The sequence below is a fragment of the Miscanthus floridulus genome, chromosome 17 (assembly GCF_019320115.1).
Source record: "Miscanthus floridulus cultivar M001 chromosome 17, ASM1932011v1, whole genome shotgun sequence".
Lineage (NCBI taxonomy): Eukaryota > Viridiplantae > Streptophyta > Magnoliopsida > Poales > Poaceae > Miscanthus > Miscanthus floridulus.
In genome coordinates, this window is record NC_089596.1 from 1,450,715 (window position 1) to 1,467,601 (window position 16,887).

The following is a 16,887-nucleotide window of genomic DNA, read 5'->3' on the forward strand; positions in this document are numbered from 1 at the left end:
TCTGTTGGATGAAGCATCCATTGAAGAAGCTCATCGAGTTCGTTTCTTCTCTTTGTCCCTGTCAGGACCAGCTTTTACCTGGTTTTCATCATTACCAGTTAATTCTATTGTCAATTGGACTGACTTGGAGAATAAATTTCATACATATTTCTATACTAGGATAGGAGAAAGGAAAATCACAGATTTGATGACCATAAGGCAAAGAACTAATGAATCAGGTGCTGAGTTTCTTTAGAGGTTCCGAGAAACAAGAAATTTATGCTTTTCATTGAATCTGACTGATGATTAGCTAGTTGCTTTGGCTGTTTAAGAGATGTTGCCAACATGGAGAGAAAAACTACTTGGGCAAGAATTTGATAATTTAGGTCAGTTGGCTCAAAGGGTGGCAGCACTTAATAGCCAATTCCAGAACATGCGTAGAGATACCCGGTTCTAGAAGAATGCCGCAATTACGCGAAGCGTGGTCACCGACCCATCATTCACCGCCTTGTCCCATGCCCAACCACGTCCTTCATCGAACACGATGTCACGCGCCATGCGCATGCGCCGTGTCGCTAGGTCGAGCACGCGGTAGGCCTTAGCTCCTTCTACGTAGCCGATGAAGACCCCCGGTGAGCTACGATCATTGAGCTTGCCAACGTGGTTCATCTCTTTGATGAAGGTGAGGTAGCCGAAGACGCACGGGTAGCTAACCATCGGCTTGCGCCCATGCCAGGCCTCATACGGCGTCTTGCCATTGAGCGCACTAGTCAGAGAGCAGTTGAGTAGGTGTACGGCGGTCATCACGGCCTCTCCCTAGTAGACCACTATCATACCACGCTGCTTGAGGAGTGCGCGCGTCGCTGCCACCACCGTCTAATTGCGGTGCTCAGCCACACCGTTCTGTTGTGGTGACTAGGGCGCGGAGTAGTGGCACTAAATCCCCTCATTGGCGCAGTACACCGTGAACTCAGCTGCCGTGAATTCACCGCCATTGTCTGTGCGAAGCACCCAAAGCTTGTGGCCGCACTCCTCTCCGCGGTTGCCTGGTGGCGCTTGATGGTGTCCGCAGCTGCTGCCTTGGAATTGAGCAGCATGGCCCACATATAGCGGGTGGCGTCGTCGACGAGCAGTGGGAAGTAGCGTTGACCTCTAGGAGTGGCCGGTGACACTAGACCACAGAGGTCGTCGTGCACTAGCTCGAGCTACTCGGTGGTGCGGTAGGAGGCTTGACGTCGGAAGGGTCGGCGCTTCAGGTTGGTCACCACACAAGTGTCATAGAGCTGCTCGATGTGGTCGACGCAGGGCATGCCATGGACCATCTCCTTCTTGCCGAGCTACTTCAGGGCTTCGAAATGAAGGTGCCCAAAGCGCTCGTGCCAATGCCATGCCTCATCATCCTTGCACGTGGCAAGACAGAGGGGGTGCGCCACCTGTACATGGAGCACATAAAGGCGGTTGGTTCCTCGGTTCACCTTGGTGAGAAGACAGCGGCCTCTATCCTAGATGTGCAGCACGCCATCCTCAATCTCCACCCATGAGCCGTTCTCATCCAACTGCCCGACGCTGATGATGGAGTTCTTCAAGGCCAGGATGTAGTACACCCCGGTGAGAAGACGGTGCTCCCCATCTTGGCCTTGAAGATGACCGAGCCAATGCTCTTGATCTCGATGGCGAAGGCGTCACCGAACTTGATGGAGCCCTTCACATTGGAGTCTAGGTCAGAGAAGAACTCGCGCCAACCCATCATGTGGTGCGTCGCACTAGTGTTGAGGTACCAGCCATCGATCTTGTCATCGGTGGCACCTTTGCCGAGGAAGGCGTGGGTGCATGGTTCATCGAGGTGGAGCTCGGCGGAGCCAGCCGACCTAGAGAGGGGAAAGCTTGGACCTTTCACCCCCTCCCCTGTGTCTTGCTGCAGCTCAATGCACCCATGCGCTAGGAACAGGGTGGCGTCCTACTCCTCTGCTTGCACGACGTGAGCCTACCCACCGTGGCGTGGAGGAAGGCGGTAGTCCTTGGCCCAGTGGCCAGTCCTACCACAGTTGTTGCAGGTGTCATCCCGGGTCGCCTTGCGCTAGCCGACAGCACCGCCATTAGCACCGACCTAGCCCCAGGGTCCCTTCTCCTCCTTCTTCCTTGCCGCCGTGTGGACACCGGCGACGCTCCTTGGAGCTGGACGAAACGGATCCTTCCTCCTTCTTCTTCTTGTCGAAGGCGTGTCACTGCTCCATCGTGTATAGCAGCTTGCCTCTTGCGGCGCCCTACTCGGAGTTCGGCGCCTGCTTGCGGTCTTGCACCGCCTTGAGCCTCCTGGTGAAGTCCTCAACGGTGAGATGCTCGAAGTCGAGGAGCGTATCGATTAAATTGCCGATCTACGCGTACCTTATCGGCATGCAGCGGAGGAATTTCTCCACTGTGCGCTCCTCCGTGAGGTCGGTATCGCCGTTGTGCGCCATCTGCTCCATCAGATTGGTAAGACGAAGGGCAAAGTCCTCGAATTGCTCACCAGGCTGAAAGGCGAGGCCTTCCCACTCCCCTCGGAGGCGCTGCAACGTCGCCCGGCGCACACGATCTCCGCCGATGCGTGCCGCGACGATCGATTCCCACGCCAGCTTTGTCGTAGCCTTGTTGGCGAGGGAGGCACTGAGCTCGGTGGGGACGGCAGCGCACAATGCCTCCAGCGCCCGGCGATCATCGTCGTAGTCGACGCCGTCGGGCCTGCAGCTTGACCTTCATCCGCATGCTCCACTCGTGGTAGTTCGATTTGGTGAGCATCGGCCACGGCGTTCCCTTTTTGGAGTCGCGGTAGACCGTCTGCAGCACCGGAGAGCGGCCGCGCCGACCACGCCGCCGCTCTGGTGACGGCGACTGGCGGCGGCGCTCGACTGGGCTACGTGATCCTCCAGCTGGCTCCGGCTCCCGCTCTATCTCGGCGCGTAGCGCTGTGGCCGCGACTACCGCGGCCTGGGCCGCAGCCGCCACCTGCCTGGCCGTTTCGGCCACCGCCGCAGTCGTTGCCTCTGCGGCAGCAAGGTGCGTCGCGCGATCGTCAGCTCTGGCACCCGCGGCGGCGCACGCTCTCACGATCTGGCTAGCGGTGGACTTGGCGCTCGCTCACTCAAGAACCTTCTCAGCTCCGATATCAGATTGTTGGCCCGATGGGATCTCAGATTCATATTTGGAACTAACAGAGGGCAGCTTCATCCTTGGCCGTTTGGATTGAATGGAAATACAATGGCCTAATTTTACAATGACACTCCTTACCCTTTATAGGTAAAGGGGGCTCCCACTTGCTACAGCATATTTCAACCACTAAAGTGGATGCTGGGCATATTTCTAACCCTAGGTTTGAAAGCCGAGAAAAGTAAAAGGTGCAGAAAAAGTAAAATACAGTTGCTTTAACATTAGACTTATCTATCGACCGACAACTTTTTTTTTTCTTTTAGGATTAGGATAGGATAACCGACAACAGTTTCCCTTTTTATGCCTGTTCCTCGTGGAAAGAAATTAAAGATGCTTTTTATCTTCTTTTCTGACAAGTGTACAATGAATTGCAACCTTGGTACTGATGTTTCTTTTTTTTTCTTGCGAAAAACCTTGGTACTGATGTTGGTGCAGAACCAATCCAGTACTCCAGTCCCTCGTAGAGGCCTTCTCCTGAGTCCTAAGGTTGCACTTGCACGAGCAGTCTGAATGTGAATCCGCAGGTTTCAGTTTCAGTTCAATGTTGGCTGGAGACAATAGTCAGGTTCCAGTTTACAGTTCAATGTTGGTTGGAGACAATAGTCAGTAATAAGTTCACTCAACTTCTAACATGTAGAGGCCTGCCGAGGGAACTGAAGACCAAGCTGCTCTCAGATCACATCTTGGCTGCACTCATCTCATGGCGTTGAGAAGGTCCTGTTTATTTGCAAGCACGAGCAGGGCAGCGTCTCTGAACTCCTCCTGAGCCCATCATCCCCTTCCATTCCGCGAGTTCATACATCGTCAGAAGCCTACTGCAACTGCAAGCAAAGGCTGAACTGAGACGATGTGCGTGGTAGGTTGTTGAGCTGCTGTCGACGACGAAGATCAGGCCCTGTGTGTGTGTGTGATGGGGCACAACAAGATCCAGTGGCAAAATCACGTCAGTCATCACGGTAGCCACTGGCAGAGTTCAGCAAAGCCAGTAAATACGTATGCTACCCACGGTAACCTGATGCTCTTTCTTGTATTCAAACTGTCTCAACGTTGAATCCTGGAAAGTTCAGCGACACCATCAGACGGAGATGGTGTTTCCAGTTGCAACCTGGCAAATCTTTGGCAGACTAGATTTGGGTGGTGTATATACGGAATGGAAGACAGTGAGTGATTTGGCTGGTGGGTTGTTCACACAGGAAGGGGCCGGCCAGAGCTCCGACGGCAGAGGCCACCTCGCCGGTCTTGCTCTTGACGGCGGTGTCGAGGCCGAGCATGAGGATCTTGCTCTTGACGGCGGTGTCGAGGCCGAGCATGAGGATCCACGCCGCGCCCTGAGCACCTTCGTCAGTTGACGCCACCACATGAGCGGAAGCAGAGGGTATGACCATGGTGACATGCGAGCAGATCGAATACCACATGCCGCCCAATTGCCCAAACCCGAACGGACAGAGAATCCATTCAATTCAGATTCAGCCAAACATTGCTCCACAAAAAAAAGAAAACACCACCACTACCAAACACCGAGGACATAGACCATACTCGGTTTTCATTCATTCTCAGAATCCAATGTGTCATAGCATCATTCGACCGCTGCTCAGCGAAAACTCCCATGGCACGACAGCCAAAAAAATGATCAACAGAACCAGATATATAAAATTAACCACCATGGGGCGCGATGGCCCGAAAAACAATAGCTCCATAATTCAGGAGGATACACTAATCAAGCAGTATGTGTGATATGAGAAGGGCGCTTTCATTTTTATGGGGGGATATAAGGAGCTGCCTGCTGCTGCCTCAGGCAAAAATCATATCTCGTAGTTCCACGTGCTCTCTGCTATTAGCTTTGGTGCTTTGCTTTGGTCAGACAAATCGAATGTCGTCCCGACCTGCACAAAGGAAGCATGGGACAGTCAGAATCAAGGAAAATCATGTTACAAATGTAACCACCAGCTGTACAGTACAGGCATAGAAATATCTAAAAACGAAATGTCTACACGCTCGCTCATCTTGTTGGCAACAACATAGGAAATGGTTGCCACCTTCATAGATGATGATTCCAGACAAGCGGGGCAATATATCCAGCGGGACAATTTGATTTTCCTAAGGACCAGTGGTTCAGCACCACACCAGCATTGCCAAACTCAATATGGCAGCACCACAAAGCACTCAATACACCACAGATATTATACTAGGACTACGAGGATCAATCCCCTCGATTTTTGGGGGAAATTTGATTAATTACTCCTAAAATCCCATGGTATTGTTGCCTAAACAGAGAAGTAATGCATTTCTTACAAAAGACTGTTTAGGTATGAAACCAGATCATGGAGAACAAAGGAACATTTTCAATGTTTCCTCTTACATCCCTTATTAAATCAGTTACTCCCTGCAGTCCAGTTTCTAAGGCGCGCACCGTGAAATTCCAGATACCAAGAAGCGACCCTCAGTATTGATCCTGCGCTGGTTGTTGAGTGTTTTTATTGGAGCGATATTAATCGCATAGGAAGGAAAACGGGAAAATCTGCATGCAAGCGCCTGTTCAATTCCATCAGCGAGCTAAACCTTGCCCATCGGTATACATGTGATGCCTAATATAAAGGACTTTCTCGAAAACACAAAGACGCCTTAGAAATTGGACTGGAGGGAGTATTTCCTTATTACATTGAAAAGATCCAAATTCATTCACTGAACTACCAAACTACACATATGCATCACAGTATCCTGAGTCCTCTCATATTCCCACACCAGCTCTCTTTTCTATTCAAGCAACCAACAACCAGACAGCTGTAGAATAGCTTCAACTTCCAAGAAGCTAAGCCTCAACTACCAGGATGAGCAAGATTTTCACAAACTTGACGGTTTCCATACATGAGATATAGACATGGGATATTTTGTATTGGTTTATTCTGAGATTTCTTAGCTCAATTGAACATAATTCACTGGCTATATCATCCAAATTATACTCAATTGAACATAATTCGCAGCATGGTATCTGTATGCAAGACAGTTAAAATGTTTGGAGGACAAAACCACATTCTCAAATTATACTGACTACTTGACTAGATGACTCACTTCCCCACACAACAGGCTTTTCACATAATTTCAGGTTTAGGTGATTTTGGTGACCACAGCCTTTACATCCAATTATGGAACCTATTTGGACCCCTCCATACAGGTCAGATCGGATCGTCTTCCCCCTTTCCCAAAATAATAACAGACTTTGTGTCATGTACCCACAATGCTATAGAACTAATTTATTATTGCTTCAATTCTGTATGTTGTTGTTGTTGTTCAATTCTGTATGTTTGCATCTAAAACAAATGAATGTTTGACTCCAGAAAAAAAACTGAAGAAATTAAAATTTAAATTTAAAGAAAATGCAGGTTCAATAATGCTGCTTGGAATACCTTAGGGATTCATAAAGAAGATAGGGCATGTTTAGATGGAGGATTTCTATTTAAATACTTAGTGCAAAGTTAAAATTTGAACTAAATCCTAAATTTCCCAAAGCAAACCCCATCATCAAAACATGTCTCTACTCTCCTCTCATAGGCCATAACTAGTATGTTTATCTGAAAACAAAACCGACCATATCCCCTCTCCAGTGTCCACAGAACAACCTATACGCGACAGTCGACAAAGAACCTTATTTTGCACTCAGGAAGCAAAAATGGGATTACTTCCCTTCAAAAATGTTCTATTGGCAACAAGTAGTGGCCAGGGCTTACTAATGGAAGCAGGACTCCTTTCCTACACAAAGAAAGAGCAATCTTTTTGTGATTACAATAGCAAGTCCTCTCAAGTCTGAACACAGCTACCCAGGTGTGCAAGGCATGCCTCTCATTTGCAGTAATGAATAGGGTCCGTTGAAAATTTGAACCACTTGTGCCAGCACACAACCCCACACAAACAACGGTGCACATGTGAGTATACATGTGACGCCTAACATAAAGGACTTTCTCCAAAACGAAAGACGCCTTAGAAATCGAACTGGAGGGAGTATTTCCTTATTACATTGACAAGATCCAAATTCATGCACTCAAAGATCCAAATTCATTTACTGAACTACCAAAGTACACATATGCATCACAGTATCCTGAGTCCTCTCATATTCCCACACCAGCTCTCTTTTCTATTCAAGCAACCAACAACCAGACAGCTGTAGAATTTTTCCACAACGGCCAAGCCGAATTTCATTACTAAACATCAACGAAATTACAAGAGTTTGAAGTGACCAAAACAAAACACAGTGCCAAACTAAGTTGAGGCCACATTGAATGAACACCAATGGTCAGACAGCTGTAGAATAGCTTCAACTTCCAAGAATCAAGCCTCAACTACCAGGATGAGCAAGATTTTCACAAACTTCACGGTTTCTATGTATGAGATATAGATATGGGATATTTTCTATTGGTTTATTCTGAGATTCCCGAGTTCAATTGAACATAATTCACTGGCTATATCATCCAACTTGGGCAGTATAGTATCTTCATGCAGGGCAATTAAAATGTTTGGAGGAAAAACTATATTCTCAAATTGTACTGACTTAGTTATTCACTACCCCACACAATAGGCTCTTCACGTTATTTCAGGTCAGGTGAGTTTGGTGACCACAGGTCCACAGCCATTACATCCAATTATGGAACCTTTTTGGACCCTCAATACAGCTCAGATGGGATCTTCTTCCCTCTTTTCCAAAATAAAACAGACTTTGTGTCATGTACCCAAAATGCTTTATAACTAATTTCTTAAGAGTTTCAATTATGTATGTTTGACTCTAGCAAAAACTGAAGAAATTAAAGGGGCGTACCCAGTGCAGAGAGCTCCCGCTCTGTGCGGGGTCTGGGGAAGGGTGTCAGTGGCAAGCCTTACCCTCGCCTGTGCAATGCGAGGAGACCGCGACTCGAACCCGGGACCTTCCTGTCACAGGCGGTAAGACTCTACCGCTTGCACCAGGCCCGCCCTTCAAAAACTAAAGAAATTAAAAAAAAATGCAGGTTAAATAATGCTGCTAGAACTACCTAGGGATTCTAAGGAAGATAGGGCATGTTTGGATGGAGTATTTAAATACTCAGTGCAAAGTTCAAATTTGAACTAAATCCTAAATTTCCTAAAGCAAACCCCATCATCAAAACACGCCTATAGCCACAGGGGATGTGAAAAATGTCTCTACTCTCCTTCCATTGGCCATAGCACAGAACAACCTATACTCGACAGTCGATAAAGAACCTTTTGCACTCAGCAAGCAAAAATGGGATTACTTCCCTTCGAAAATGTTCTATTGACAATAAGTAGTGACCAGGGATTACTAATGGAAGTAGGACTGACAGGAATCAACAATTCCTTTCCAACACAAAGAAATAGCAATGTTTTTGTGATTAAAGTAGCAAGTGCTCTCAAGTCTGAACAGCTACCCAGGTGCATAAGGCATGTCTCTTATTTGCAATATTTTTTTTGAAAGATTTCTTATTTGCAATAATGAATAGGCTCCTTTGCAAGTTCAAACCACCTGGGCCAGCGCCCAACCACACACAAACAATTGTGCACATGTGAATGTTCGTGCATACCCAATTTCAATTTATACCCATCGTCCAGGCTTGCTCCTGCACGGTTTGATATGTCCTCATGTAGGAAGCAACACTCACTAGTACAATAGGAAAATGGAAGCATAGATTTGGTTATCGTCCTAGCATAGAAAACCGGATAAAAATCGCTCATTTCTGAGTGGCGTGCAATTCAGGATTCAGGATCCTACTAGGTGGAGGCGCAGATTGATGAAACACAAAGAAGTACTAGTATATGTCCAAGCGCAAGTAGTATAACAACTAAGTATTAGTAAGAGAGTGGAAGTAGAGGCACAGACCTTGAAGGAGCCGCCGGCGATAGAGTCCCTGCTCCACTCGAGGCCAAACAGCTTGGTGGAGGCGGCGTAGGTGCCCTTGACGGTGTCCCCTCCGGCGAACTTCCTGGTGACGGCGAACTCCCAGGCGTTCTTGTTGGTGTCGAAGAGGGGCTCGATGGTGGTGAGGCGGTCAACCCCGTGCGCGTAGGTGTACTTGAGGCGGCAGCCGCCAGAGCCGAGCGAGTGGGAGAGGGTGACCTTGTTGGCGGGGTCGAAGGTGACGCTGCAGTCGAGCGCGGTGCGGGAGGGCGGCGCGTCAGCGGGGGGCGCGGGGGCCGTGGCAAAGCTGGTGGAGTGGGTGTAGGTGAGGCTGACGCGCTTGTCGAGCACGAGCGCGGAGTTCATGAACTGGAAGCGCACATCCTGCGGCAGCCGCCAATCGGGTTCGGGTAGGTGAGCGGGGGGGAGGAGGAGGAGGAGGTAGGTGGAGACGACGGTTTACCTGGTTGTGGGGCTTGAGGTCGACGAGGAAGGCGCCGGGCTTCTCGAGAGTGAGGGTGAGGCCCCGGAGGGAAGGCCCGTTGGAGAAGGCGGCCTCGGTGGCTGAGGCCTTGAGGCGGAGGTCGCCGGCGGGGGCGGCGAGGGTGGTGGCGGCCGTGGCCTTGTCGCCCTCGTAGCGGCCCTTGAGCGTGGCCTTCATCTCCCCTCTCGAATTCCGTCCGCCGCCGCTCACACTGCCTTGTGGTAGCTGTGCTCTGCTGGGCTGCCGCTGGTGTGGTCTTCTCTTCTTGGTCCCTCCCCACCCCACCCCTGACTAGGATGAAAACGGTACGGATATTTTCCGACCGTATTTAAAACTGAATCTGTTTAGAGGGGTTGTAATCTGTCCATATTCGAGTTCGGATATTCAACATCTGATACCGTATCCATATCCGAATACTCAAATTGCATATTTATGATGTCGATATCCAATCGTATCCTATCCGACATAGTTGATACTATTCATATTCGAATCCGAATCCGAATACAAACAAAAATATAAAAACAAATATAATATCGATGATATCCGTCCGTATCCGATCTGTTTTCTTCCCTACCCCTGAGAACCCCCCTCCCTAGTCCCTATCTTCGCTTCTTCCGCCCTTTGCATCGCACCAATCGCCACCGTCGCCGTACCCGGAGTCTTTGCTGGGCTCCGCCGTGCGCCTGCTGGGCCTGGGCTCCTCCCTCCCTCCCCCATGTTGGTGGAGGTGGCCCGGCCCACTCCTGAAAGGCCTAAATGACTACCATTTGTATCTTGGGCCTTAAGATCTCATGGTCATCGCGATGGTTGTGTTTGTTCACCTTCTAGCTCCAGCTACGTTGTGTTTGTTCGAGTTGCAAGATTTCTTGTCAGTGATATACTTGAACTTACTGATTGGTGTCCCTGTCTTGTAACGATCCACTGACTTTTGATCAAAATCATATGCATTCTCTACGGTGATTATACTGTCTTTGTCTTGACGGCCAATGAAGTACTGTCATCGGATCATCGGCAGCCTGTGTTTGGATGCCTGTTAAAATAGCTGCTGCTGGCTGTTAGCACAGTGCTCTGTGAGAGGAGACAGCTGCAGCAGCACCCTCGGTAATAATCTTATATATAGGTAAGTTATCGAGTTCTTCTGGTGAAGCCCCTAGCAATCTTCAGTTTTGCCCACACGTCACATTTATCAATTCCAGTGCCAGCGCCGATTCAATTTCAACATCCCGATCATGACAGCGTTTCAGCTTGTTTGCAGAATTCGGTCGCATCGCAGGATTTTTCTCTAGTTCATTCAAGGGTACCTTGCATCAGGACCAATTGTCAAGATTTACAATTCAGCCGGCCCCGGCCATCATCTTGTCTTGGCACAAAAAAACCCTTGAGCGAAAAGCAAAAGCAGTAAAATCTCTAAAGCAAATAAACAAAACAGAGTCTTCCTCCTCGGGAGAAGAAAACAGAATCCATCCATCACATGGACACATGGATGGGAAGGAAGCTTTTATTCCTGGGCGCCTGATCGCCTGCTGGAGGCCACTCGCCCAGACTTCAGAACTCAGACGAACGGGGTGATCCACACGGGCTCCACGTCGGCGGAGTGGCCACCGGCGATGGGCACGGTCCTCATCTCCTCGTCCATCATCGAGTACTCGCAGATGGCGTGCGGCGCCAGCATCTCCACCTCCCGCCGCGCGAAGTAGACACAGCTCTCCCGCAGCCCGGCCGCCGGGTACAGCTCCAGGGGCACCGCCGCGGACACCACCGACCCCACGAACACCGCCCGCCCGGGCATCTCCTCCACCAGCTCCCACTTGCGCTCCGCAGCCGACAACAGCACGTGCACCTCCACCGCCAGGTCCACCGCCTCGCTGTTCCGCCGCACCATGTACAGCTTCCTCACCACCAGCAGCTCCCCGTCGCCCTCCACCAGGTACACCCGCCAGTGCCCCGCCTCCAGCGCGCCCACCGGGTGCTCCGCTTCACGCAGTAGCGACACCGCCGCGGCGCGCGCGCGGAGGTCGCCACGGAACGCCAGGACCGCCCCGTCGTGGCCCAGCGCGCACAGGCGGCCGCTCCAGAAGGCCATGTCCCTAAACCCGCCGTGCTGGGCGCCCTCGTTGACGCCGATGGTCATCCAAGCAGCAGACACAGCCGGCTGGAACAGCACGATTGTGCCTGTGCGGCCCAGCGCGGCGGCGACCCAGCATCCGGAGGTCGGGGGCCCGGAGAGCACCATCTTTGACACGGGGAACACCGGAGGCGGGGGCAAGGCGACGGATTTCCCGGAGACGGGGTTGCAGAGGAGGATCGAGCGGTCGGCGTCCGAGGCCATGGCGAGCCAGCCGCCGATGTGGCCGCAGCAGCGTCCGGCGCTCAGGTTCGCCGGGAGCATGAAAGGCAGGATCTTGCGGTGCTGGAGGCTAAAGAAGGCCAGCCCGCCGCCGGTGCCCGGACGGCGGAGGAGGAGGCGCGGAGCCTCGAATGGGAGGTCGGTCGGGAAGAACTCCCGCACGCACGCGCGCCAGGAGGCGCAGACGAGGCGGACGGCGACGCGGTCGCGCGGGGCGAGGACGGCGACGATGCGCTCAAGCAGCTCCGGCGGGAGATCCGGCCATGCGGACTGGCGGGCGATCCCCCTTTGTTGCTGGGAGGCCATAACAATCGCCGGCGGCGGCGGATCCGCAGCGGCGCACCCTCCGCTCGACCGACGCCGATGCCGGAGCTCAACGGCCGCGCTTGTCGACGAGCATTTATCTGAATTCGCCTCTCCGATTCACGCGGAGAGCATGCAAGCGCGATGTCTTCTAGTTCCTGCAATCCTGCCTCTTCTTTTTGGTTCTTTTCTCTGTTTTTTTTTCTTCCACTGCGTGTATTCTTCTTGGTCGGTCAATCGGGCCTGTGGGGATGGAATTGGATGATGATTGATGAGCAGTTAAGCAGACGTCATTTTTTAAGACTTTCGAATGCTAAAGGCTAGACTGTATTCTGATGATAATTTTCATGCTAAAGTGCAGACCTGACTATTCATTGGATCTGTCTACTAGTCAACGAATCAATTGAATTTTTACTATACACTTACGCTATCTTATAACTATATTTATATCATCTTATTATTATATTTACAATGATTGCTTTAGTGTAATTTATTAAACAGAGTGATGTAATTTAAGGATAATGCAAATATATGTCAAAATTTTCAAACAAATTTACAAATTATTTCTGGAATACAAATATCAGGGAAGATATATCAAATTATTCACAAATTGTTCAAAAATTTTAGAACAAATTATAAATTTTTAACAAATTCCAGTGGGACCCACACTCCCCACCCTTATCCCTTCCCTTCCGGCCTTCCCTGAGCCGCAACCGTTGTCGCACCCGCGCTCGACCTCCTCGTCACCAGCCCCCGGCCCCGCGCCACGCCCGCTGGGGCCGCCCTCACCCTCGTCGCCGGCCGCCAGCCCCGCGCCACGCCCGCCCTCACCCTCCTTGTCGTCGGCTGCCAGCCCCACGCTGCGCCCGCCATGGCCAGAGCAGTGAGCTCATGAGCCATCCGCGTCCATCCGACGGCCAAAACAGTCGGTTGACAGAGGCTCCCAAATGAACCGGTTGATGCCTAGCAATTCTGCTTTTCATTTTATGAAAAATTCTAATTTCTTTTTTTGAAAGGAAAATGCTAATTTCTGAACTAGCATGATTTAGGTTTCTAGATTACACACACAAAACGGTCAAGAAATAAATATATAATAACAACCTGTTTAGATCCAATGGTGCTAATACTTTGTTGCAGCTAAAAAAACTAGTACAGTGGATGGAAATAAATCTGGTCTATAGTACTACTAGTGGATCCAAACGGATCTGCTAATACATAGATCTAAACAATGCCTCAAAAGGAGAAAACAAAGATCCTCATCGTCGCTAATCGATAGGCGAAAAACCTCCTTGATGTTTAGGGTTAGGGCTTATGGGTTTCATGGCTACCAAATCCAAGGTGGTCACGTCGGCTAGCGATGGTGGCGGATATGATAGTGGGTAGAAGGGACCCATTGTAGCAGTAAAAGGGGATAGTTGCAATTGAGGTGGATGCGGTGTCGACCTCCTATATGGCTCACATGGTGGTGTAGATAGTGGCAGCACATCTCCATACAACGAGGGGTGAGAAGGGTAGGAGCACTCGAGCGAGAATGAAAGAATGCTCAGGTTAGTTACAACAATGATGACAGGTCGTGATCTTGCGCAAGAAGAAAGTAAGCTGCGCATGTAGAAAGGAGCGCATAAGTGTGCACACATTAGAAATGTCCTTTTATTTTTGACAGGGGTATTTTAGTCAAATAGTAAATGTTGTAATGACCTAATCACATCCATACCTATCAACTGATGACTTGCCTTAAGAGCTACAAATGAGGATATGCTTAGAGGAATAGGCCATCACAGAGTATGCTTTCCCTTTCCATCTCTCTCTTCCCCTCCTCTTATTCTAATATATTGTCAAAGAAAATACAAGAGTGAGTTAATCCCTTTTTCATAATAGAAGATGTCAAATCCATTGCGTCCAAGATGAAAGAGGTGGGAGACTAGATAGTACCAAGATCTTAGTAACAAAACTCCGATCTGGAATACCTCATCGATGACGAGACACCAAGACGTAAACCACTGCAGCGTGGATTATTTGAAAATTCCAAGGTCTTGGGATCATTTTTTGAATCCAAGAAACCACTTGAATGATGAGGCAACGAGATGAATAACTATCATTGGCGAAGAAGGTGGTGTGTGGTGTTAGCAATGGTGTCAAGGCTTGGAGATGATAGAAGGCGGCGGCGCATCGAGACAGAGGAGGATGTCTCTATTAGGGATACAAGGCAAATGACTAAGGAATCACTAGGGTGGAGCCTATTAATAAACATAAAGTGGGCCATGGACTATACTTTTGAGTCCGGCCCAACAAAGATATGCCATACCATTCACTAGTCAGGGGTAGGGATGACAACGGGGCCAGATACTCGATACCCGGTGGGGATTTGATCCATTAGGGGATGTGTATTGATGAGGACATGTCACCTTCGGATATGACCATTGATTTTAAGGTGAGCTCGTTCCTACATTTGTATAGTGATTTTTGTTACAATTCACTTAGTTCCACATGTACATGTCATTATTTGCTTGTAGCTACAAATGCGTATCAAAGTGTAAGTCCATCAAAGTTGAACTTTCAGTTCGACGGCAGCCTCACAATACTTCATTGGGAAGGCTATAACTCATCCATCCGGAGTACGATTGAGGTCAATGAGCACTTGATAGAAAGCTTGTTTGATAATCTTTCAAACAGATCTAGTCACATCTCAATATCAGGTCGGCAATGCCTCCAAATCATCATGACAAGTTGCTGCTGTTTTTGCCGAGAGCTATGTCATCGTCGTGGGTCTCATATTCACCCTTGGGACCCTGGCCCAAGATGGACCACGCCCCAAGGAGATGAAGAACACCTCAGAGACGCCCAAAGATGTCCTCCTCCTTGGCCACCACCCTAGGAGGCAAGCAAGGGCGTCTAAGCCAAGTTGGAGGCCCAATCCATGTGAAGTTCGAGTCAATCTCGAGCTCTAGGAGCAGTCTGTAGTAAAATGGACGCCCAGGTCACAAACGGACTCTGTTTTTTACGATCCACATATGGATGGAAAGCTATTTTGATAAGATAACCAATGGAAGTGGTCCCACATCAAAATTTCTTCAGAATCAACGGGGATCATCAAAACAAGTTGACATCCAGAATCTGTTAGGACGCTGCGTCGCCATCTTTTGGGCCGTTTGGGCCTTGTAACGTGTCGGACTTCTTAGAGACGCGAATAGAGTTCCTTGGACGCCCCTTAGATTATATAATCAGTAGCCGTTGCGTATGTTAGGTTTTAGGGTTTTGCTTTAGATCAATCTGTCATTGAAGAGTCGTCGTTATCGGTTTGCAAGACCCCAACTTCGAGTGCTTAATCATTCATCTGCAATTGTCACTTCAATTGAGTTGCGTTTTATCTTGTTCTTGCTTGTGTTCTTTGATTCGCAGCTGGATTTAGCCTTCTTGGCGAGGTCCACCGGATTGTGACACGGTTGATAACCAGAGGAGACGTGGTGCTAAGGTTGTAAGGTTCCGGTCTTTATGATTTGAAGCCGGATCGGTGTGTCAATCTCCACCAAATCGATAGTTATCTTGAACCTAACGGAAGATCGAGAACCCCGTCCCCATAAAGTAGTATCAAAGCTTCAGGTATACCGTCAGGTTCGCATTTACCCTAGATTAGTTGTGTTTTTATTTGTCCCATACATTCAGAAAATTGCCCCACAAAATATTTGTGTTTGTCATTTTTTTTCTATCCCATCACCCGTTGTGCTGTTGTAATTTTTTTAATTTTAGTTTGCTTTATGGTCGTTCCTCGTGTGTCATCGTGTTCGTCGGTTTATTCAAGTCTTGGTCTAGCGAAGTCTTGTTTGGGGTCTCTGCTCTTGGGATATCCTTGAGTTGTTCATTTTTAGATTCTGTGTTGTACGCCAAGTAGAAACAAAGAGGAGTAGATTGGATCCTAGTTTTTCTATGGAAGGAATATCAATTCTGGTTTCCTTCGTCCACTCAAAGAAATCACGGCAATTTTATGTGTACTTGTTTGATTCAATTCCGGTCAATCTCGCAAGGTACGAGATATTTTGTTTCTGTTATATCAAAGATATCCTTCCTATGCACGTTAGCCACCAGCACCTCAAAGTCTAAGGAGATCACGAGACTACTTTTGGGGTAGATTATATGTTTTTTATTCCACGGCAGTTAAACCTTGTGTGCTGCTTGCTGTTGCGTGGCAACACACATCCACTCAAACTTTTGTTGCATGCGCTTATCTAGGTGCCGCTTCCTTGTTGACTGAGGTTTGTTCTGCGTGACACTATTTTTAGTAAGCTGAGGTCATCTGGTGCTGCTTTTGTATTGTTTTGTATCTATCTATATTGCGGCACTCTCCTCAGGAAAAAAAAAAAGCAAAAGGCAATCAGGTGCAAAAAAGAAGAAGAGAAAAAAGAGCCGTACCTAATAAAAAAAGAAAAAGAAGAGCAAAAAAAAAAGAGAAAGAATTGAAAAAAAAAATTCAGAAGTGCTTGCATGCTTTTGTGCCCAGTGTCATTGTGATGAGTTGTATTGTGTTGCTTGCTTGAACTAGATCTAAGACAAGTTTAGACCGGCGACATGGACTAGCTTAGGACTACTTTTCAATCTTGTAATTTCTGAATTAAATTATTGATATTCCTTGCTACCATATTTTAAGCCTCTCAAGCTCTACATATATACTTTAGATCAGTACGGAAAAAGATCCTTGCAATCTCGGTGCCACAC

The 16,887-nt window shown here is 48.8% G+C and overlaps 2 protein-coding genes across 2 annotated transcripts; both read right to left on the reverse strand.

The window, feature by feature from the left end:
- Window positions 1-4,673: 4,673 nt before the first annotated feature.
- On the reverse strand, window positions 4,674-9,789 carry LOC136517079 (outer envelope pore protein 24, chloroplastic-like). Its single transcript, XM_066510595.1, has 3 exons — window positions 9,507-9,789; window positions 9,026-9,427; window positions 4,674-5,048 (listed from the first exon to the last, which is right to left on the reverse strand). Exons 1-3 carry the CDS (start codon window positions 9,702-9,704, stop codon window positions 4,968-4,970), a joined length of 681 nt encoding a protein of 226 aa, XP_066366692.1. The 5' UTR covers window positions 9,705-9,789; the 3' UTR covers window positions 4,674-4,967.
- Window positions 9,790-10,784: 995 nt separating this feature from the next.
- LOC136518164 (uncharacterized) lies at window positions 10,785-12,471 on the reverse strand. The gene has a single exon (XM_066511830.1). It carries the CDS (start codon window positions 12,178-12,180, stop codon window positions 11,080-11,082), a length of 1,101 nt encoding a protein of 366 aa, XP_066367927.1. The 5' UTR covers window positions 12,181-12,471; the 3' UTR covers window positions 10,785-11,079.
- Window positions 12,472-16,887: the final 4,416 nt, after the last annotated feature.

What these genes read in the sequence shown, in the direction of transcription:
- LOC136517079 (XM_066510595.1), bottom strand. Translation starts at nt 9,704, where the DNA reads ATGAAGGCCACGCTCAAGGGCCGCTACGAGGGCGACAAGGCCACGGCC. An exon ending in ACCTCAAGCCCCACAACCAG is followed by an intron (nt 9,428 to 9,506) that starts GTAAACCGTCGT and finishes CGGCTGCCGCAG; the next exon opens with GATGTGCGCTTCCAGTTCAT. An exon ending in TCGCCGGCGGCTCCTTCAAG is followed by an intron (nt 5,049 to 9,025) that starts GTCTGTGCCTCT and finishes TCCTTTGTGCAG; the next exon opens with GTCGGGACGACATTCGATTT.
- LOC136518164 (XM_066511830.1), bottom strand. Translation starts at nt 12,180, where the DNA reads ATGGCCTCCCAGCAACAAAGGGGGATCGCCCGCCAGTCCGCATGGCCG.